This window comes from Taudactylus pleione, unplaced genomic scaffold (assembly GCF_031769625.1).
Source record: "Taudactylus pleione unplaced genomic scaffold, aTauple2 ptg001416l, whole genome shotgun sequence".
NCBI classification, from domain to species: domain Eukaryota; kingdom Metazoa; phylum Chordata; class Amphibia; order Anura; family Myobatrachidae; genus Taudactylus; species Taudactylus pleione.
Window position 1 is genome coordinate 82,911 of NW_028285815.1, and position 22,320 is coordinate 105,230.

General features: G+C 50.0%; 1 protein-coding gene across 2 annotated transcripts in view; it reads left to right on the top strand.

The window, feature by feature from the left end:
• The window catches only part of PREB (prolactin regulatory element binding), a 61,612-nt gene that overhangs the window by 12,202 nt on the left and 27,090 nt on the right, over positions 1-22,320 (top strand). For both annotated transcript variants that reach the window (XM_088463606.1, XM_088463607.1), the window contains exons 5-7: positions 4,038-4,118; positions 14,077-14,201; positions 15,101-15,274. In XM_088463606.1, coding sequence (XP_088319732.1) covers positions 4,038-4,118; positions 14,077-14,201; positions 15,101-15,274 — 380 coding nt within the window. The remainder of the gene's footprint in view (positions 1-4,037; positions 4,119-14,076; positions 14,202-15,100; positions 15,275-22,320) is intronic.

The following is a 22,320-nucleotide window of genomic DNA, read 5'->3' on the forward strand; positions in this document are numbered from 1 at the left end:
AGGTACTCCCGGGGGGGCTCTGAGGGGGACTAGCTAGCAGGCTCCCCGGACCCCAGACTGCAGCCCGGAATCCAGGGGACAGGTAAGGCGGAGTCCCGCAGTGTAGCTTCCGGTCTCAGGAGACAGACTGGAGGTGCTGATGTGGACACTGGTGCGCCCACAGCTCCACTAGACCACTGGGGCATATATATCACTGGTGCAGGCCATATTTTACAGGCCAGGGGACCTGGTGGTTAATGTCAGCATAAGGGAGAAGGCGCTCTCCCTGCTGCCCCTCCCCCAGCTCAGGGCGCCATTCCACTGCGGTATTCCCGCTCCTCCCTCACCCTCCGCCCCCTCAGTCTCACAGCAGCCATTTTCTGCTTTCAGGTCTCTGGGAACGCAGGGTCCAGTCTCCCTGTATACCTCTCACAGGCCAGGTTATACAGCACTATATCCTACCAGCCACTGCGGTTATATTATATACTCTGCAGTGTATGTGACTTGTGCTAGCGCTGCTGTTTGTCTTCCTATTACTGTCAGCTTATACCTTTCCCTTTATATTACTATAACCCTGACATACTAATGTATAGGGGAGTCATTGTACCTCATATCTCCCTATATTTGTGAGGCCCATCACATACTATATATCGCTGTTGCACACTACACTGTGCCATATTACACATACATCTGGGTTGCTCACTGCACTGTGCCAGATTGTGTGTTACATTATTCTTACAGCTATGTCTGACAGAGGATCTCATTCAGGATGGTCTTTGTGCATCTTGTTATACTGCCCCGGGCACATCAGCCCCGGTGTCCTCTCCTCAGGACCCACCCTGGGCTACTCTTTCACAGGTGCTGGCAAACATTGCATACCACCTAGCGGTCCGTGTGGTAGCTCCCTCTATGGGATAGCCACAGCAGGTACTCCCTGCACATCCTTTGCCTCCTCCATGGGTAGATGTACTTTCTATCTCAGTGCAGAGTCTGGCGGATACCTATAGCCTTTCATCAAATGCTGCAAAAGGAGAGACCCTTACCTAGTAACCCTACTAAGCGTGCTGTATCTTCCCAGTCCTCCCAGCTATCAGAGTCTGATGTATCATCTGGGGAGGCAGAAGACACAGACCTCTCTCACTCTTGACTACCCCTCGGGAGACGAGGAACCCCCCCTTATCTAGTAACCCTACTAAGCGTGCTGTGTTATCTTCCCAGTCCTCCCAGCTATCAGTCTGATGTATCATCTGGGGAGGCAGAAGACACAGATCTCTCTCACTCTGACTCCCCCTCAGGAGACGATTAGCCCCCCCATACCTAGTAACCCTACTAAGCGTGCTGTGTTATCTTCCCAGTCCTCCCAGCTATCAGAGTCTGATGTATCATCTGGGGAGGCAGAAGACACAGACCTCTCTCACTCTGACTACCCCTCGGGAGACGAGGAACCCCCCCTTATCTAGTAACCCTACTAAGCGTGCTGTGTTATCTTCCCAGTCCTCCCAGCTATCAGAGTCTGATGTATCATCTGGGGAGGCAGAAGACACAGACCTCTCTCACTCTGACTACCCCTCGGGAGACGAGGACCCCCCCCTTATCTAGTAACCCTACTAAGCGTGCTGTGTTATCTTCCCAGTCCTCCCAGCTATCAGATTCTGATGTATCATCTGGGGAGGGAGAAGACACAGACCTCTCTCACTCTGACTCCCCCTCAGGAGACGAGGAGCCCCCCCTTACCTAGTAACCCTACTAAGCGTGCTGTGTTATCTTCCCAGTCCTCCCAGCTATCAGAGTCTGATGTATCACCTGGGGAGGCAGAAGACACAGACCTCTCTCACTCTGACTCCCCCTCAGGAGACGAGGAACCCCCCTCTAAATTGAATATACCTGCACTGGTGAGAGCTGTAAAATTCTATTCTACAAATAGAAGAGGATGAACCCGACACTTTTTAAATGACATAAGTTTCCTCACTGTGACCAGCTATCTGATCATATTAGTGACTCATGGAATATGCCCAGTAATAGATTTCAGCTGCCTAAACGTTTCAGTTCCTTGTACCCTCTTCCCGCTACTGATTGCACTAAATGGGAAGTTCCCCCAGCAGTGGATTCCCACGTCTGGATAAGAACGCTCCCTTACCTATCCATACTGCAACCTCCTTACAGGAGACTACGGATAGAAGGATGGAAGCTTGTTATAAAGCTATATACTCTTACAGGAGCTATTACTCGTCCTGCTAGGGCTACTCCCTGGGTGACAAAAGCCATTTAGAGTTGGGCAGAGGCCCTAGAAGAGACATTTCCCCCTGAGGCTTCAAGGGAACAGCTGTCCTACATATCTCACATTAAAGATACAGCTATGGATACTGCTATACTAGCCTCCAGGGCATCTGCCACCTCTGTAGTAGCCCGCCGTATTGTTTGGCTCTGCTCATTGAAGGCAGATTCGGACTCTAAAGCTGGCCACACATCTAAAGATTATCTGTCCAACCAGCCAACTAGTTGATTGGTTGGAATGAAAATCTGGTAAGGAATACAATCAGCAATTTGCTCCAAAACGCTGAAAAATAGACCAAAACTGTTTGAACAAATAGTTTAGATCAAACATTTAACAACCTTGTCTGAACGACCATTTTCATCTGTTTTCTGGCATTTAGGAGCAAATTGCTGATCATCAGTTACTCCCATACGTTACCAGATTTTCATTCCAACCAATCAACAAGTTGGCTGGTTGGATGTAAGTTGGTCTAGTATGTGGCCAGCTTAAGAAGGCTCTATAGTCTCTGCCTTATTCTGGAGATATCCTGTTTGGCCCATAATTGCATAAAATTGTGACTACCTTGGCAGCTTCTAAGACTGCGTTCTTGCCCTCTGCATATAATGCGAAGCGTCGGATGTCATCCTTTCGGTCCTTTCGTCCTCAAGGAAAAGGGTAAAGGTCAGTCCTTTCCAAGGCATCAACTAAGGCCTCCATGCCAAGGACCAAACAGACCTGGGCTACTAGACGTCCACCTACCAAATCAGAAGACAAGCCTTCAGCCTTATGGGGCGGTCCGCTCCCAGGGTGGGAGGTCGACTTCTTCAATTCGCCCGGTTCTGGGGTCAGACCACATCAAACGCCTGGGTAAGAGAAGTGGTCTCCCACGGATATGCCCTATCCTTCCTGAGGTGACCCCCCCTCCCCCAAGCAGATCTTTTGCACAGGACCTCCATCGGACTCAAGCAAGGCTCTGCTGCTCCAGAAGGCCATTCAGTCCTGCTCTCAGGAGTAATAATTCCGGTCCCCTCTTCACAGCGAGGCAAGGTCTATTTTCTTTGTTCAGAAGCCCAACGGGTCTCAAACAAATAGACAGTACACAGTAAAACAGTACAGTACATTACAGTAGACAAGTAACAAATAGCGCTACATCTCTCAACACAGCCGCTGATGCTAGGGGTGCAATGGTAATGGTGTAAGCTGAGACCTGTAGCTATTGGTGTGGGCGCACATAACGGGGTCTAGGTAATTTGAAGAAATGAAAACAATGGAGGATGTGAGAGCAGGGGCTGAGAGCCCTAGGAGGAGGTGTAGAGTGTAGCTGGTGTGCAAGGGAACAGGAGGGAGGAGGGCCCTGCTCATGGAACTTACAGTCTAAAGGGAGGGGATTTGTAACATACATAAAGCATGCGTGTACTGTAAGTCACATGGTGTTTTAATAGAGTAATGGGGTACACATAAAACGGGGGGATAACCTTTGATTATAGTGTTAGTGCCCACCTCTCCTGTAACTAAATAGTCTACGTGTCATATTGCGGATGTGTCTATACTTGGAATGAAATAGATCACTGACACCCAAAAGTTAATGAGATCATTCCCTCTCATAGGTAAACACGCCGCATGTTCCAACTGATCCCCATATCTATCTCATAGGGGTGTGGAGACCCTCAATCCTGTGGGTCTCAGCCCTTTCTCTCCTCTGGTCCTATTATGGACTGTCCTAGTGCCACCTTCCGGTGGTGGAACATCACATTCTGATGCTCTGCACGCTTCAATTCCCTATATCTTTTTATTTTTGTTTTAGGTCCCTGGGATGAAAAAACTTTATGATTTTAAAGCTCATGAAGGAGAAATAGAGGACATTGCTGTCAGTCCAGGGAATAAGGTAAATCGTGGTGTCCATGATCGGGGAGGGCCAGGGTACGAGGTAAATTGTGGTGTCCATAATCTGGGAGGGGCAGGGAGCGAAGTAAATTGTGGTGTCCATGATTGGGGAGGGCCAGGGTACGAGGTAAATTGTGGTGTCCATGATCGGGGAGGGCCAGGGCATGAGATAAATAGGGGAGGGCCAGGGAACGAGGTAAATCGTGGTGTCCATGATCGGGGAGGGCCAGGGAACGAGGTAAACCGTGGTGTCCATGATCGGGGAGGGCCAGGGAATAAGGTACATTGTGGTGTCCATGATCGGGGAGGGCCAGGGTACGAGGTAAATTGTGGTGTCCATGATCGGGGAGGGCCGGGGAACAAGGTAAATCGTGGTGTCCATGATCGGGGAGGGCCAAGGAATAAGTGGATAGTCACAGATAGGTGGTATTGGGGTACACCTCATGACTCACAGATTGGTGGCAGTGGTGTACACATTTTATAGGAATAGTTACAGACAGGTGTTGGGGTGCTGTTGGGGGAAAGGTCACAGGTGGTTGTGGGGTGATGTCGAGGGAAAGGTCACAAATGGAAGGTATTGGAGTGTTATTAGGGGAAAAGTCACAGATTTTAGGGTATTGGTGTGCTATTGGGGGAAAGGTCACATATGGCAGGTATTGGGGTACTATAGGGGGAAAGGTCACAAATAAGCTGTTGGGGGGGGGGAGAAGGTCACAGTTGGGATGTATTGGGGTGCTGTTTGGGGAAAGGTACAGGAAAAATTGGGGTGCTGTTGAGGGAAAGGTCACAATTGGGGGTATTGGTGAGCTGTTGGGGGAAGTCACAGATGGGAGTTATTGGGGTGCTGTTGATGGAAAGGTCACAATTGGGGTTATTGGGGTGCAGTTTTTGGAATGGTTAGAGATGGGAGTTATTGGGATTCTGTTGAGGGAAAGTCACATAATTAAGGTATTGGGGTGCTGTTTGGGGAAAGGTAACAGAAGGAGGATTTGGGGTCCTGTTGGGGGAAGTCACAGATAAGAGGTATGGGGGTACTATTAGTGGAAAGGTCACAGATTGGAGGTATTGGGGTGTTGGTTAAAATATCACAGACAGCAGGTATTGGGGTGCTATTAGGGGAAAGGTCACAGATGGGAGGTATTGTGATGTTGGATGAAAGGTCACTGTTGGCAGATATTGGGGTTCTTTTATTTGCCTGGATCTGGGGACATCTCCTGTATTGGGGCATGTGGTATATGGGAAAGAACTCTCTCTTAGGATTGGATAAATGAAGTAATTAAGACATAACGTTTAATACATGATCATTAATATAGTTGCCTCTTGGCACCAAGTAAGCATTTACACATATTTCGAAAACATTTTCAAAACTCCCGTCCCTACCGCGACTTTAGAAAAACCTCCCGTCCCTACCGCGACTCTAGAAAAACCTCCCGTCCCCACCGCGACTCTAGAAAACACTCCCGTCCCTACCGCGACTCTAGAAATAAATGTCTTACTTTACATTTTTGTAGACAAACCTGTAAGGGTCATATCCCCTCGTTTCCGGCAAATGATCGGCAGAATAGTTTAGGCCACATCACATGGAAATAAACATTCTTGCCGATACGGGGAGTCCAAACGGAACCTGATAAAAGACATAGGTCAGAAACCATTATTAATGTGAGAGGTAAGAGGTGCAGCGACCTCCTCACACAATACACAGACTCTCTGGTGAGATATATATAATAATGACACATGTAGTTTGGCATGAATAGGTGAAATGTAAATGATCGTGTTTGTCCCTGCTGTATGGTCACCTCGATGTAGGAAAATGAGGAGGGTCCCTAATTCTGCTGCTCCTCACTGGCCATCTGTGAGGGGGGAGAGATTGGTGAAGAGCCGGTTGCCCTTAGAAACAACAGTGTGACAGGGATATTCCTCACATTTTCAGCTCTACTGTTGTTACCCAGCGACATCGGACCCCTAATGAGAGAATTACTCTACTAGAGATAATCACCAGTCAATAGAGGAAAAGAGAAAGATGCTTTGACAACGGAGGAGCATTTATTGTGTGCAACATAGCTGAGTATTAAAGCATTATCGTTACCAAGGTCACAACGTCTGTACAGATGTTGAAGTAAATACAGTATCACATATATTGTTATACTGTTAAGCATTTACACACATTGATTATACCCCAGTTACCGCACCTTATCCTATCCTTATTGGTGATTATAATCATCTGCATACAGTTCATATAACCCTGTAATTGCTTTTGTTAGTACTGGGTGTGTAGGGTCCACAGTACCTCAAAACGCCTACTACAGTTATTGTAAAGTCCCGTTCTGCACACAACACAATAATACCCCTACTCCACTTATTGTAAAGTCCCGTTCTGCACACACAACACAATAATACCCCTACTCCACTTATTGTAAAGTCCCGTTCTGCACACAACACAATAATACCCCTACTCCACTTATTGTAAAGTCCCGTTCTGCACACAACACAATAATACCCCTACTCCACTTATTGTAAAGTCCCGTTCTGCACACACAACACAATAATACCCCTACTCCACTTATTGTAAAGTCCCGTTCTGCACACAACACAATAATACCCCTACTCCACTTATTGTAAAGTCCCGTTCTGCACACAACACAATAATACCCCTACTCCACTTATTGTAAAGTCCCGTTCTGCACACAACGCAATAATACCCCTACTCCACTTATTGTAAAGTCCCGTTCTGCACACAACGCAATAATACCCCTACTCCACTTATTGTAAAGTCCCGTTCTGCACACAACACAATAATACCCCTCCTCTTATTGTAAAGTCCCGTTTTGCACACACAACACAATAATACCCCTACTCCACTTATTGTAAAGTCCCGTTCTGCACACACAACACAATAATACCCCTACTCCACTTACTGTATGTGAATTTCTTCAGCAACGGTGGCTGCTCGTCGCACCTTCTGGCTGCGATCCTGGAAGGCGGACGCAGATTTGGAGGCGTTGCCATTTACCGGAGAAGTTCTCTTCGGTCCGGATCTGGACAAGATTGTGGCCACACTGGCGGCAGCCAAATCGGCTTGTCTCCCATCGGCCGCTGCTCCTTCTGGTTCTGGATCATCGTCCTTTCGGTCTTATAGGGCCCAGGGCAGGCCCAAACCACAGTCTTTTCCTCGACAGGCTGGCCCTAAGAAATCGGCCAAGCCCCGGAAGCAGGCATGGAGTACCAGACGTCCGGCCCCTAAGCCAGATGACAAGCCTGCGGCCTGACGGTCCGGGCCTCCCTTTGGGGGATCCCAAAGTGGGAGGCCGCCTGCTGCAGTTCGCCCAGTGTTGGTCGGTCACTACGACAGACACTTGGGTTCTCGAGGTGGTCTCCCACGGGTACGCCCTCTCTTTCCGGCACAGACCCCCGGCTCGATTCTTCACCACGGGTCTACCATCAGACCGGAACAAGGCTACCGAGCTGCGGAAGGTATTGCACACTATGCTCCAGGCTGGAGTTATAGTGCCTGTTCCATTCTCCCAGAGGGGCCAGGGTTTCTATTCAAATCTTTTTTTGGTACAGAAACCCAATGGGTCGTATCGTCCGATTCTCAACCTCAAGGCTCTCAACAAGTCTTTGCGGGTACCAAAGTTTCGGATGGAGACCCTACGGTCCATCATTCTGGCGCTGGAACCTGGGGACTACATGGTGTCATTGGACATACAGGACGCTTACCTGCATGTCCCTATTCTTTTGCGCCATCAACAGTTCCTCAGGTTTGCAATCCGCAGCGACCACTTCCAGTTTCGGGCGTTACCTTTTGGCCTGGCGACAGCACCACGTGTGTTCACCAAGGTGATGGCGGTCTTGGCGGCTTCTCTGCGGCTGCAGGGAGTCCGCATGTTGCCGTACTTGGACGACCTTTTATTGGTGGCAGGATCTCCAGAGCTCCTTCTACGCCACTTGGACCTGACCATTGCGCTACTGCAACGGCACGGCTGGCTAATCAACTGGCAGAAGTCCACTCTAATCCCGTCTCGGCGGATTCTGCACCTCGGAGCCTTATTGGACTCGGGACAGCAAAGGATCTTCGTGACGGGGGAAAAGATCTCTGCTTTACAGTCGAGGGTGCGCAGTTGTCTGCACAGCCGCCGGGTGTCTCTACACTCGGCAATGAGGTTACTGGGCTCCATGGTGGGTGTTCGACATGGTGGAATATGCCCAGTTTCACTCCAGACCTCTGCAGCACCTGATCCTGTCCAAGTGGAATGGACTGCCTCAGTCTCTTAAGTCCCAGACGATTGTGCTCACCCCGGAGGTTCGCCTGTCCCTTGCCTGGTGGTTACAGACGACCCATCTCAGCAAGGGACGTCCGTTCTGTTTTCCAAATTGGGTCCTGTTGACAACGGATGCCAGTCTTCGGGGCTGGGGAGCAGTTTCGGGTCCACACTTGTTCCAGGGCAGGTGGACGCCGACAGAAGCGGAGCTTCCAATCAATATCTTGGAACTCCGTGCGGTCTTCAATGCTCTCCAGCAGGCACATCGGGTTCTCCAGGGTCGTCCGGTACAGGTCCAGTCGGACAACGCTACCACCGTGGCCTACATAAACAGGCAAGGAGGAACCCGAAGTCGGGCGGCTCTCGTGGAGGTCTCTCGGATCCTGGTATGGGCGGAGCGCAATCTTCCGGCCATATCAGCGGTCTTCATCCCGGGAGTGCTAAATTGGGAGGCAGACTTTCTAAGTCGCCAGGACGTTCATCCGGGGGAATGGTCCCTGCACCCGGACGTTTTTCAACTGCTGGTGGACAGATGGGGTCTTCCAGAGATCGACCTCATGGCGTCCCGGCACAACAACAAGTTGCCGGTGTACGGGTCTCGCACAAGAGACGAAGGGGCATCTCTGGTGGATGCTCTGTCCATCCGGTGGACGTTCCGGTTCGCATACCTGTTCCCTCCGGTCTCCCTTCTTCCACGGGTAATCCGGAAATTCAAACAGGAAGGAGGGACGCTCCTGTTGATAGCTCCCGCGTGGCCCAGACGGCACTGGTTCTCAGACCTTCAGGGTCTGTCCGTGGACAGTCCTCTGCGGTTGCTGCTACGACCGGACCTTCTGTCACAGGGTCCTTGTCTTCACCCGGACCTGACTCGGCTGTCTTTGACGGCGTGGCTGTTGAGACAGCCATGCTGAGGTCCAGGGGGTTTTCCAGCTCTGTGGTGCGTACCATGTTACGAGCTCGGAAGCCGTCTTCCGCGAGGATATACCATCGCGTGTGGCATACGTTCTTCCACTGGTGTCGACCGAGAGGTTATGCACTGCGGGAATTTCGTCTGTCTCGGATACTCGCCTTCCTACAAGCGGGACTAGATCATGGGCTTCGCCTTGCTTCTTTGAAGGTACAGGTTTCGGCCCTGTCTGTCTGGTTTCACCGTAGGATTGCTACAATCCCGGATGTGCGCACCTTTATGCAAGGTGTTCTCCGCATTCAGCCGCCCTTTGTTCCACCTGTGGCGCCTTGGGATTTGGCTGTGGTCCTGAGGGCTCTCCAGGGACCTCCGTTTGAACCACTGGGCTCAGTGGATCTTAAATGGCTAACAGCTAAGACTGTTTTCCTTCTGGCTATTGCTTCGGCCAGACGTGTTTCTGATTTAGGGGCTCTTTCTTGTAAACCCCCTTTCTTGGTTTTTCATGGGAACAGGGCAGTGCTCCGCACTCGGCCCGAGTTTCTTCCCAAAGTTGTTTCCCAGTTTCATGTTAACGAGGAAATCGTTGTTCCGGCCTTTAACTCACCTGGTCTTTCCGTGGGTGAGGCCTCTTTGGATGTTGTGCGGGCCTTAAGGACTTATGTTGACCGCACTTCTTCGTTTAGGAAGTCTGACGCCTTGTTTGTCCTCTATGGCTTCCGTAAAAAGGGTTGGCCTGCTTCAAAGCAAACTTTGGCGGCCTGGATCCGTATGGCTATTTCTGAAGCTTATCTTCATGAAGGCCTGCCGGTTCCTCCTTCTGTGAAGGCTCATTCCACTAGGTCTGTGGGTCCTTCGTGGGCAGCTCGACGTGGTGCCTCTGCAGTCCAGATCTGCAAGGCTGCTACGTGGTCCTCTGTCCATACCTTCGTGAGGTATTACAGGTTTGACACCTTTGCCTCTCAGGATGCTTCCTTCGGGCGGCGGATTCTCCTTTCTGCACAGGAGCGTCCCCACCCTTAAAGGATACTGCTTTGGGACATCCCCAAGGTATCCTGTGGATACCCTATGGACCCTGAAGTAGAAAATATGAGATATGGTAAGAACTTACCTTTGTTATCTCTATTTCTACGAAGTCCATAGGGTTCCACAGGACTCCCGCCCTGTCGCACCTGTGCTGCAGATGGGCTTTGCTCTGGTCACTGGTTTTCCGTCTCTCTCTGGTGAGAATGTGATTCTTGTGTGTGTCCAGATCTTTGTTCTCTCTCTGCCTTCTCCTCCTCCGGCCTATGGCTTGGTAACTAACTGAGGTGCCTTGGCTCGGGGGCGGGGTATAGGAGGGGGACCCTAGTGCATCCTGGGAGGCTGAAAGCTTAACTCTATGGTGCCCGATGACTGACGTCACACCTATACCCCAAGGTATCCTGTGGAACCCTATGGACTTCGTAGAAATAGAGATAAGAAGGGTAAGTTCTTACCATATCTCATATTTTTTCTAGAGTCGCGGTAGAGACGGGAGTTTTGAAAATGTTTTCTAAATATGTGTAAATGCTTACTTGGTGGCAAGAGGCAACTACATTAATGATCATGTATTAAACGTTATGTCTTAATTACTTCATTTATCCAATCCGAATGCTGAGGATACACTATACAATTATCTGTGTAAGCTGTCTGGTGGGAAGAAAATTCTGGTCCGTTTTCTAGTGTTTGGGAGCAAATTTCTATTACGCTGGCTTCTTACATTAGTAACACACGGGATACCCGTCATTGCCTAGCTCTAGCACTACGGGCGGGGAACGCTGGCTTCTTACATTAGTAACACACGGGATACCCGTCATTGTCTAGCTCTAGCACTACGGGGGGGGAACGCTGGCTTCTTACATCAGTAACACACGGGATACCCGTCATTGTCTAGCTCTAGCACTACGGGCGGGGAACGCCGGCTTCTTACATTACTAACACACGGGATACCCGTCATTGTCTAGCTCTAGCACTATGGGCGGGGAACGCCGGCTTCTTACATCACTAACACACAGGATACCCGTCATTGTCTAGCTCTAGCACTACGGGCGGGGAACGCCGGCTTCTTACATCAGTAACACACGGGATACCCGTCATTGTCTAGCTCTAGCACTACGGGCGGGGAACGCCGGCTTCTTACATCACTAACACACGGGATACCCGTCATTGTCTAGCTCTAGTACTACGGGCGGGGAACGCCGGCTTCTTACATCAGTAACACACGGGATACCCGTCATTGTCTAGCTCTAGCACTACGGGCGGGGAACGCCGGCTTCTTACATCAGTAACACACGGGATACCCGTCATTGTCTAGCTCTAGCACTACGGGCGGGGAACGCCGGCTTCTTACATCACTAACACACGGGATACCCGTCATTGTCTAGCTCTAGCACTACGGGCGGGGAACGCCGGCTTCTTACATCACTAACACACGGGATACCCGTCATTGTCTAGCTCTAGCACTACGGGCGGGGAACGCCGGCTTCTTACATCACTAACACACGGGATACCCGTCATTGTCTAGCTCTAGCACTACGGGCGGGGAATGCCGGCTTCTTACATCAGTAACACACGGGATACCCGTCATTGTCTAACTCTAGCACTACGGGCGACGAACGCCGGCTTCTTACATCAGTAACACACGGGATACCCGTCATTGTCTAGCTCTAGCACTACGGGCGGGGAACGCCGGCTTCTTACATCAGTAACACACGGGATACCCGTCATTGTCTAGCTCTAGCACTACGGGCGGGGAACGCCGGCTTCTTACATCAGTAACACACGGGATACCCGTCATTGTCTAGCTCTAGCACTACGGGCGGGGAACGCCGGCTTCTTACATCAGTAACACACGGGATACCCGTCATTGTCTAGCTCTAGCACTACGGGCGGGGAACGCCGGCTTCTTACATCAGTAACACACGGGATACCCGTCATTGTCTAGCTCTAGCACTACGGGCGGGGAACGCCGGCTTCTTACATCAGTAACACACGGGATACCCGTCATTGTCTAGCTCTAGCACTACGGGCGGGGAACGCCGGCTTCTTACATCAGTAACACACGGGATACCCGTCATTGTCTAGCTCTAGCACTACGGGCGGGGAACGCCGGCTTCTTGCATCACTAACACACGGGATACCCGTCATTGTCTAGCTCTAGCACTACGGGCGGGGAACGCCGGCTTCTTACATCACTAACACACGGGATACCCGTCATTGTCTAGCTCTAGCACTATGGGCGGGGAACGCCGGCTTCTTACATCACTAACACACGGGATACCCGTCATTGTCTAGCTCTAGCACTACGGGCGGGGAACGCCGGCTTCTTACATCACTAACACACGGGATACCCGTCATTGTCTAGCTCTAGCACTACGGGCGGGGAACGCCGGCTTCTTACATCAGTAACACACGGGATACCCGTCATTGTCTAGCTCTAGCACTACGGGCGGGGAACGCCGGCTTCTTACATCACTAACACACGGGATACCCGTCATTGTCTAGCTCTAGCACTACGGGCGGGGAACGCCGGCTTCTTACATCACTAACACACGGGATACCCGTCATTGTCTAGCTCTAGCACTACGGGCGGGGAACGCCGGCTTCTTACATCACTAACACACGGGATACCCGTCATTGTCTAGCTCTAGCACTACGGGCGGGGAACGCCGGCTTCTTACATCACTAACACACGGGATACCCGTCATTGTCTAGCTCTAGCACTACGGGCGGGGAACGCCGGCTTCTTACATCACTAACACACGGGATACCCGTCATTGTCTAGCTCTAGCACTACGGGCGGGGAACGCCGGCTTCTTACATCACTAACACACGGGATACCCGTCATTGTCTAGCTCTAGCACTACGGGCGGGGAACGCCGGCTTCTTACATCACTAACACACGGGATACCCGTCATTGTCTAGCTCTAGCACTATGGGCGGGGAACGCCGGCTTCTTACATCAGTAACACACGGGATACCCGTCATTGTCTAGCTCTAGCACTATGGGCGGGGAACGCCGGCTTCTTACATCACTAACACACGGGATACCCGTCATTGTCTAGCTCTAGCACTACGGGCGGGGAACGCCGGCTTCTTACATCAGTAACACACGGGATACCCGTCATTGTCTAGCTCTAGCACTACGGGCGGGGAACGCCGGCTTCTTACATCACTAACACACGGGATACCCGTCATTGTCTAGCTCTAGCACTATGGGCGGGGAACGCCGGCTTCTTACATCAGTAACACACGGGATACCCGTCATTGTCTAGCTCTAGCACTACGGGCGGGGAACGCCGGCTTCTTACATCACTAACACACGGGATACCCGTCATTGTCTAGCTCTAGTACTATGGGCGGGGAACGCCGGCTTCTTACATCAGTAACACACGGGATACCCGTCATTGTCTAGCTCTAGCACTACGGGCGGGGAACGCCGGCTTCTTACATCACTAACACACGGGATACCCGTCATTGTCTAGCTCTAGCACTACGGGCGGGGAACGCCGGCTTCTTACATCAGTAACACACGGGATACCCGTCATTGTCTAGCTCTAGCACTACGGGCGGGGAACGCTGGCTTCTTACATCAGTAACACACGGGATACCCGTCATTGTCTAGCTCTAGCACTACGGGCGGGGAACGCCGGCTTCTTACATCACTAACACACCAGCTGATATTTGTGGGGGGTATGTGGTCACTGTTCTGAGCTGTCAGTAAATGTGTTTGGGGATCGGATGAGCTGGGTATATAATGGGTTTTGGTGCTGCAGGTGGTGACGGTCGGGCAGGATTTCCGCTGCTGTGTGTGGGAGGCTGATCAGCTTCTGTCTGAGCTTCAATGGAACGAAAATCTACCAAATATCCCAGACAAAATGTACAGATACCGAGTGTGCAGGTGAGGAGTACACTGTCATATACCCTGCATGGGAGGGAGAGCACAGGGTACACTGTCATATACCCTGCATGGGAGGGAGAGCACAGGGTACACTGTCATACACCCTGCATGGGAGGGAGAGTACAAGGTACACTGTCATACACCCTGCATGGGAGGGAGAGGACAGGGTACACTGTCATATACCCTGCATGGGAGGGAGAGCACAGGGTACACTGTCATACACCCAGGATGGGAGGGAGAGCACAGGGTACACTGTCATATACTCAGGATGGGCGGGAGAGGACAGGGTACACTGTCATACACCCAGGATGGGAGGGAGAGGACAGGGTACACTGTCATGCACCCTGCATGGGAGGGAGAGGACAGGGTACACTGTCATACACCCAGGATGGGAGGGAGAGGAGAGGGTACACTGTCATACACCCAGGATGGGAGGGAGAGGACAGGGTACACTGTCATACACCCAGGATGGGAGGGAGAGGACAGGGTACACTGTCATACACCCAGGATGGGGGGGAGAGGACAGGGTACACTGTCATACACCCAGGATGGGGGGGAGAGGACAGGGTACACTGTCATACACCCAGGATGGGAGGGAGAGGACAGGGTACACTGTCATACACCCAGGATGGGAGGGAGAGGACAGGGTACACTGTCATACACCCAGGATGGGGGGGAGAGGACAGGGTACACTGTCATATACCCAGGATGGGGGGGAGAGGACAGGGTACACTGTCATATACCCAGGATGGGGGGGAGAGGACAGGGTACACTGTCATACACCCAGGATGGGCGGGAGAGGACATGGTACACTGTCATACACCCAGGATTGGGGGGAGAGGACCGGGTACACTGTCATACGCTATAGTTCTGATAACTCTGTGACCTTTGATCTTTAGGTTTGGGAAAGGAGCAGACCAGGGAAATGGCCTCCGGCTCTACACTGTACAGATTCCGTATAAGAGGGAGCGTCGCCCTCCGCCCTGTTACCTCACCAAGTGGGATGGACTCAGCTGTCTGCCTTTACTCACTGAGCCATGTGGTAATGAGGTCATCTCATGTCTCGCAGTCAGGTGGGTTCACTGACGCCATCTTTGTTTTTCTGACCTGTCCCAGTTTTTTTCTCTAAAGGGCAAAGTGGTTCTCTCTATTTCTCCCTCACCAACCATAGGGGACACAGGCTTAGACCATGGGTATAGGGTGAGCAGGAGGGGTCTGGGCACCAAATAGTTAAACTTCTTCTCCCAGCAGCCCCGGCTCCTCCCCCCTATGCCCCAGGCAGCTCAGTTCAGTTTGGTGCTCTGCAGTCTAAACTCCTTTTTGATTTAATTATTATTTATCTTATCTACCTTTGGCTATAAGTGGGCAACGCTAGGCATCCTATAGGACGCCCGCACTGCCGCTCCACTGACCCTCATCGCAGGTGGCTGCTGCAGTGGCGAGCGGGTCAGTGACCTCCGCCAGTCCCACAGCGCACACCGGGGACCCGACATCGGGGAAGGAGCACAGAGTGCTCAGATGTAAGATCTTGCAGCGGCTGTTACCACCAGTGTGGGAGACCATCGGCGGTACCCAGGCCGCCTGGCGCCTCCGCTAGATCACCAGGGCACAAGCAATGGGGCGATTCGTTAGAAGCAGCCATTGCCCTGGGACGTCTAGTATCAGCTAGGGGGAGGTAGACTCTCCCCATTCAGCCCCTCCCCGCTCGCTTGGCGCCCTCCCTCACTGCGACAGCCATGCCACAGGGCTTCTGCCCCCTCTCTCTCCTCCCAACTGAGACACTGAGCGGCCATGTTACCCTGTGCCTGCGTCAGTCAGTGTATGGAGAGCAGTAACGTGCGCCCGTCTCCCTGTGTACCTATTCCCATGGGGTCAGGTATACACTACGCTCCTTCCTACTGGCTGGGGTTTGGATTGCTGAGCAGTTACTGCCCATTAATATGCAGCATTGAATGTCTCTCTGCATGTACAGTATTTGTGTTCATACATTATATTTTTCAGTTTATTCTGATTAGTAAATCCCTTATCTGTAAATCCCGATTATTGTGGGGTGAGGTCACGTTCATTGCACTCCCCCTTTTATTTAGGGTCTCCAAGGGCACAGCACCCAGGGATGGGGGTGCCTCAGTGCTGTGTAACTGCAGGACTTGTACCTCTGTACTCTCTCCTCGGGGTCCGGACCACCATGGGCTCTGTGTCCTGTGATTCGCAGCCAGAGTGTCAGTCAGCCATGACTTCCACCTCGGGCCGGCCTGGATACCGCTCATATAGGTAAGGTTGCAGCTGGCTAAGGGCTAGTGTGTATCCTCTGCAGTGTCAGAGTGTGCCCGTCACGCAGAACCCCAGGGCCCGCTTCCCGTACTACTATCCCTACTGGGGCCTAGCTGGGTACCTGATAGCATTCTGCCTTAGGAGCCAGGGATGCCGCCATTCTCGCTTTAATCGCAGGTGTCTGCATCTTTCCAGCTCAGACTGGACAGGAACCGCACTTCAGGCTCATTACTGCCTCACAGCTCTGAGGTCCTATGTTTTATTCCCACTACAGTTCTTCCCTCCTGGGGCTATGCAGTAGCCGTTCAGGAACGGCTTTTGATCCTATTTCTTTCCTACTGGTCACGCCCTGCTGGCCTCCTGAGTGGGACTTTGGCCAGTCTCTTCGTCGTTCACCTGGAATTCCTCAACAGGCTTTTTGGTGAACCAGGGGTTCCCAACCACGGTCCTCAAGGCACACTAAGAGACCAGGTTTTATGGATAGCCATACTTGAGCACCTTAATTAGTACCTCAGTTATTTTGATTAAACCATCTGTGTTTTAGCATGGATATCACCAAAACCAGGACTGTTAGTGTGCCTTGAGGACTGTGGTTGGGAATCACTGCTCTATCCATCATTCTCGGGGCCGCCTTTGTTTTCCGGGAGGCCTTTTTCCTGGTTCCTGTCCGGCCCAGTCACGAGAGTTTTCCTCTGGCTAGCGGTCCGAGAGGAGCATTTTAATTTTCAGACATTTCCATTTGGTCTTTCCAGAGCCCATAAACTTTTAGCGAAAGTCATGGTAAATCATTTATGCTGCAGTGGCGTCATGTATCTACCTACTCTAAACGACCTTCTGATCCTTGTCAGGCCTCCAGATGTTTTCAAGGAACACAGTGGTCTCTCATTAGGTCTCTTCAGTCCCACAGAAAGATCATCACTGGGATGTATCACACCTGGACTCCGTTGCAGGAGATGTACCATATGAAGGATTCACAAGGTTTCGCGGAGTGTCAATACACGTTCATGCAAATCCTGGGATCGTTTGTCTCCACATTCGTCATGACGGAGTATGCCCAGTTTCTCCCAGCCTCTTCGGATGAAAGATTGTCCCTGTGGAACAGTTCCCACCAATAGCTCACACCTTCCTGGGAGGTTAGGCTTTTCCTCTGGTGGTCCAGGCGTCCCGCTTACACTGGGGTCGCCCCCCTTGGGATTCCACACAGGGTCCTCCTCACCATCAATGTCAACAATCTTCCAGGACATTGAACATCCTCCGGGTGCCGATCAACTTTGTAGGTCTCCGAACAATTTTCAGCCTGCTTCGGCTGCTCCTAGTGCCTGGTTCAATCCAGGTTCAATCCGATTACGTGACTGCCATTGTCTACATAAACCAGTGGCACTCCCATTCACGGCGCATTGTAGAAGGTGAAATGAGTTCTCCTCTGGACAGTATGTCAGCTTCCGGCTCTGTCGGTAGGCTTCCTCCCCAGAGTCCGGGTTGGGGAAGAGAGCTTCCTCGGTTACCCGGCCACCAGCCCATGCAAATGGGGTCTTTGTCCACATGCCTTTTCGGATCCTAGTTCTTCGCTGGGGCTGGCCAGACATCGCCTTGGTGGTATCTCGGCACGAACACAGACTATGTAGATACTGCTCTGAAGCTGCTGTGGCTCAAAGGGCTAAATCAAAGCATATAGTATACCAAGTACCAGGGTTCTGGAAGCCCTTCTGGTGGATTCCGCCAGAAGTTCCGTCTCTCGTATGCCTTCATTACAAGGACTTTTTTGTACCTGTGCTCAGGCACCTATTTTTCTACGAAGGAGGCCTCTTTGGATTGTGCCGGCCCCCCGGATCTTTAGGGTTCGGACTTGAGTTTCTTCCCCACTTTAGTCCTATACGATTTTCTTAAATGGGACTGGCTGGATTCCACACGGGACTTAGTCAGTTGGCTTTGTTTGATGTTTTGTTACGCTTTTGCGATGGCGGTCCTTTCTGTCCGTCTTTACATTCAGATTTTTTTCACTGGATTGGGCTTCTTGGGTGGCTTACCAGCGGTGCCTCGGCTGAGCAGCTTCGTAAGAGAGGCCCTGTGGTCCTCCGCTCATGCTTTTATTCCGGTTCTGTTTTCCACTTTCGCTGCCACGAAAGCGGCTTTTGGCTGAAGGGGTTATCGGTGCAGCTCCAGCGCGACCCCTCCCGTAATGGGATAGCTTTGGGATGTCCCATGGTCTAAGGCTGTGTCCCCTGTGGTTCGTGAAGAAGAAAAGAAAACTCGTCTTATCTGGTTAAGTCCTTTTCTTCGAGCTCCATAGGGGACACTGGCCGCCCACCCTGATGCACCAGGCTGGCAGGGTATTTACTCTGTTTCCAGTCCTCCTTTAGCGTTTCTGGGTGTTTGGACCAGTACAGATGTGTCCACGTACACCTTTGTGAAAATTGAGCCATAGCCTGCCGTTCATGGCATCGGATAACCAGGCCCGCCAAGATGTACATTTCGGGACATGTGTAAGGAGGCTGAAATATAGTGTAGTACCACTTTTCAGACAGCAGGTGGCATTTTTAGAAAAGTACTGCGGCTGCCTAAGTAGTAAGCTGGAGAGGAAGATCCTATACAGTAAGCTACCTCCCATTGCAGTGACAGACAGGCTTACATACAGTATGCAGCGCCAGACAGGCTTACAAAATTCCCTGCATACTTTGGCTACATATACAGTAAAAGGTCCTACAGGATAGAAATTAGCACTTTGAAATAAATCTCCATATTTCATATGCTGAAAAAAAAACCTGTTGCTATATTCCTATCTGGATCTAGAACAGAAGCTGTCAGTTTCAGTTCATTTTCACTATGTAAGAGGTAAAAGACTTCAGTATTTGTCTGTAGGTGTAATAGCATAGTGGTAAGGTGACTGCACATCACACCAGGAAATTAAGGTTTGAATCTCAGTGTAAACCTATTTTTTTTTTCTCCAAAATTACATTTTTATGATTCAATATATATACAGTATAATTCAAAAACTGACCATCAGTAATTTACAATATGTTTATGTCCTTCTCCAGGTAAATACTTTGCTTTTTCTCAACACAGAGGGGAGGGGGGAGGAATTCATTTTGTAAAGGAAAGGCTGCACATTTTCCATAGACAACAAATCACATTTTCATTAGCCCTCCCCCTGTCTTTTGTTACTACTCATTAATGTTGCCCTTTGTGTATTGAGACACTTTTGTACAATGACACAGAAGCAGGGGCGTATCTTCCTATTGGCCTGGCTGGCCCTTGAAAGCCCGACATCACTAGCACATGATCTCCTGTCTCTTAGCAGTGTCCTGCAGTCAGCTGCAGCAATGATCACTGGTCTCCTTCTGTCTCCTCTGCGCTTACCAGTGTTCTCCATTCCTTGTTACTATGTATTAGCCTTCTTATATTTCCCTTTATATCAGAAACATTTAAAATTATGGAGAGTAAATTATTTTTATTTTTATCCCTAATATATTTCATCACCCACAATACCTAACACATACCAATCACCACTCACTAATTCCAATATGTCAACTGTGCAGGAAAAGAGCGCAAGCACCACATCAATCACAAGGCTCTATTCGCAAGGTAATTTGCATATATGCAAATTATCTTGCCCACAATGCATCTTGTTTGTTATTAATGCCCTCTTTTCCTGTGTTGTTGACATATAGAAATTAATAAACAGTGCTTGCATGTAGTAAGTGTTATAACTGAAAAAAATTAAAATAATAATAAAAATATATGTGTGTGTGTGTATATATGTATATGTGTGTGTGTATGTATATATATGTGTGTATATGTATATATATATATATATATATATATATATATATATATATATATATATATATATATATATTCTCCCTATTTCTACAGTCATTTTGGGGGACTGGCTATGATCTTTTTAGGTGGTGGCTAACCCCGTGTTGGGAATAAGACATGATACATATGGACTGTCTTCATTCTTATGTGGGAAAATATGAAAGATCTATCATCCCAGTAAATTAAAGGTAGAGTGTAGGTATCAGTTGTTAAAAAGCGTAGCGCGGTATAGATAGCCCAATTTGAATTTATGTAAATTGTTACCCATAATGCATTTTGTTTGTTTTTGATTCAATGTTTTTAAGCTTTTCCTGTGTTTTTTTGCATAAATAAATTTATATATAGTAGTTTGCAATGGAGTAAGTTCTATAAAAGATATATATATATATATATATATATATTACAAAGAGAAATAAAAATGATACTCTCCCTATTTCTTCACATGTGTGAATTAAACTACCCCCAGTGTGTGTTTTTTTTTTTTTAGTAGAAGCAGTCATTGGAGGGGGGCGCCAGTCTATTAGTTTGCCAGGGGCGCTCGGACCCCTAGATACACCCCTGCACAGAAGCATGGATGGGATCAGTGAGACCCCTCTGTGCGGCTATGTATATCAATGACATAGATGCATGCATGGACCAGGAGATCCGTGCTACTTGCATCTGGGTCATTGACACAGAGTATAGATGGGATCAGAGAGACCCGTCTGTGTTGCTGTGGTAAAAAAAAACCTGTGAAAACAAATAAAAAATGGCATGCCCCCCTCCACAAAAGAGCCCTGAGGTATTAGTGACCCAGTGCTGGTTTTGATTAAATACAGGGGACAAATGACATACGGGTCCCCTGTACTTAAGCACAACAGGCACTGGGCTAGTCAGAACCAGCCCTGGTTGCAAAAATACGGGGGGCAAACAACATAGAGGCAGTGCGCAACTAGCACTGGGCACTGATCTGGTTCTGGAAATACAGGGGGAAAAAAGGAGTAGGGTCCCCCTGTATTATTCAGAACCAGCACCAGACTTTTTCTAGCGAGGGGGCTAATGCCACAGCTAGGGGAGCCCTTTCACTGGGCCCCCCAGTCAAAGCATTAACCCTGACCGCTAATCAGCCCAGGCCGGGGATCCCTGGGGAGCTAAGGACGCCCTAATCAGGGCCGACTCTTGGGTTGTTCAACCAGTGCGGTCGAACAGGGGCGCTGACCCATAGAGGGTGCACCCCTACAAATATCCCGCTTTCAGCCGGACAGCACTTTCCTGCTGTTCCACCCATGGGCCGAAGTGTCCCGTGGGTGGTCTGGTCAGGAGGTTGGGCACCGCCACCGCTGAAGCTGTGTGGTGGTGCCAGATCTCAGAGTAGCTGAATGGATGCTGCGCGCATGCAGTCAGCATCCATTCAGTGCCAGGAGAAGCCCAGCTAGTGATGAAGTGCTGGGCTCACCCCCATCCTGATATTACAAGGGTGCATTGTACCTATCCAGCACAGGGCGCGGTTACCCCTGGAGCCGACCCTGCCCCAATAAAGGGGTCTCCCTATCTAGGGGTAGGTCGATAGTGCAGTGTAGCGCATTTCAAATAGTTACAAATAATTTTTCTTTTGCTATGAAACTGCAGGTCCAAGCAAGCCTCCCCCACATGCTGGTACATTACGGGCTTGCTGGTACCCATAGTTCCACAGGAAAAGCAATATTAAAAAAAACACAGAACACACACACTGTAGACAGTACCATTTTATCACACATACATGCACTCACACATGTACACTGGTCCTGAATGTGTCCGGAGGGCTGCCTAAGTAGTACCAGGTCTTTACAGATCTAATAAAGGACTTTTGTCATTTTTATATCCTCTAAGTGCTGCTGTCTTTTTGAAGTGCTGGACTGTAATCTGTATCTACTGCAAGCCTCTATAAAATAAACATTACATAAGAATGATTTCAGAAGTCTATTAGTGTATTATATGTTTAAGTACCTACGGGTAGAGTAGTTTACTTTAAAATATAGAAACATCGGTCAACATTGATCTTCTAGAACCA